The 2,011-nt window shown below is 37.8% G+C and overlaps 1 protein-coding gene across 1 annotated transcript; it reads left to right on the top strand.

Moving 5' to 3' along the window:
- Positions 1-223: 223 nt before the first annotated feature.
- On the top strand, positions 224-1,291 carry BBBOND_0001950 (hypothetical protein, conserved; the record flags this gene model as incomplete). The annotated part of the gene is made up of 2 exons (XM_012915035.1): positions 224-387; positions 460-1,291. 2 exons carry the CDS (start codon positions 224-226, stop codon positions 1,289-1,291), a joined length of 996 nt encoding a protein of 331 aa, XP_012770489.1.
- Positions 1,292-2,011: the final 720 nt, after the last annotated feature.

Here is a 2,011-nt window from a genome sequence, read left to right as displayed (position 1 = left end):
CACTGGAAAAGACTCTGATGCTGGGCAAGTTTGAGGGCAGGCGGAGAAGCGGGTGACAGAGATTGAGATGGTTGGATGGTATCACCGACTCAATGGACATGAGTTTGAGCAAACTCCAGGAGATAGTGAAGAACAGGGGAGCCTGACGTGCTGCACTCCATAGGGTCACAAAGAGTCAGACAAAACCTAGTGACTGAAAAACAACTATATCACACAGGTCAGAATGATCATCATTAAAAAGTCTACACATATCAAATGCTGGAGAGACTGTGGAGAAAAAGAAATGGGAAGTGAACTGGTACAGCCACTATGGATAACAGTATGGAGGGGCCTCAAAAAACTAAAAATAGAGTTTCCATATGAATCAGCAATACCACTCCTGGGCCTGTATTTGGAAAAAAAAATTTTTTTTTAATTATACACATCCCTATGTTTGTATCAGCACGACCCACCTCCCAGAATATTGGAAATAAAAGCAAAAATAAACAAATGGGACCTAATTAAACTTAAAAGCTTCTGCACAACAAAGGAAACTATTAGCAAGGTGAAAAGACAGCCTTCAGAATGGGAGAAAATAATAGCAAATGAAGCAACCGACAAACAACTAATCTCAAAAATATACAAGCAACTCCTACAGCTCAACTCCAGAAAAATAAATGACCCAATCAAAAAATGGGCCAAAGAACTAAATAGACATTTCTCCAAAGAAGACATACAGATGGCTAACAAACACATGAAAAGATGCTCAACATCACTCATTATCAGAGAAATGCAAATCAAAACCACTATGAGGTACCATTTCACACCAGTCAGAATGGCTGCGATCCAAAAGTCTACAAGTAATAAATGCTGGAGAGGGTGTGGAGAAAAGGGAACCCTCTTACACTGTTGGTGGGAATGCAAACTAGTACAGCCACTATGGAGAACAGTGTGGAGATTCCTTAAAAAACTGGAAATAGAACTGCCTTATGATCCAGCAATCCCACTGCTGGGCATACACACTGAGGAAACCAGAATTGAAAGAGACACGTGTACCCCAATGTTCATCGCAGCACTGTTTATAATAGCCAGGACATGGAAGCAACCTAGATGTCCATCAGCAGATGAATGGATAAGAAAGCTGTGGTACATATACACAATGGAGTATTACTCAGCCATTAAAAAGAATACATTTGAATCAGTTCTAATGAGGTGGATGAAACTGGAGCCTATTATACAGAGTGAAGTAAGCCAGAAGGAAAAACACCAATACAGTATACTAATGCATTATAGCTTTTTAAGCAAATCTTAAATTTGAGAAGTACAGGACAGTGCATGTGTATGTCTATTCTACTTATCAGAAAGGACCAAAAAAATAAAAAACTTTACATGTTTTGTCATTTGATTTGCTCTGTCCCCATGTTTTTGTAAATGTTATGGCTGTTCCTTGACAAGTCTGTAATTCTTCAAACAGAACGACTATTCAAGAGAAGATTTCAGTTTTCAGCACTTGGCTTTTAAATCTTTTTTCTCCATAAACATGCAGTTTAAATTGTAAAAATGCCAGTTTGAACTTCAGCTACTCAAATTCAGATATCAACCAAAGTCTCCTTAACGCCCATGGTATTTCATCTTTGCTCAAATCTCTACTTTTTTCATGTTATATTCAGGGAACTCTGACCTGCCTACTCTACAGCTTGAGGGGTAGGAGAGTCTAGTTTCTGTATCATTCTAGAATCTATATATATATTTTTAAATCCAAGTTTTTCTGACTTTATTTTCCAAAATTTGAATGATAGTTAAGTTCCCTTGCAGATTAGTGATATATTTTGAATCCCCCAGGAGGTGGGGTGTGTGAGGGACAGCTGATAAATGAATATAGATTGGCATCATCATTACTGGGGTCACTGGGGAAGCTGGGTTATAGGAGTGGCTTTTAGAATATCTGTTTTCTTAATCTCTTGATTAAAACATATGAATCTTTTGAAAAGTATATTTCAATATAAACTACCCAAACGAATCAGCTATCTCG

This window comes from Babesia bigemina, scaffold Bbigscaff_63221 (genome assembly GCF_000981445.1).
Source record: "Babesia bigemina genome assembly Bbig001, scaffold Bbigscaff_63221".
Lineage (NCBI taxonomy): Eukaryota > Apicomplexa > Aconoidasida > Piroplasmida > Babesiidae > Babesia > Babesia bigemina.
This window is presented reverse-complemented; position numbering and strand designations above follow the sequence as displayed.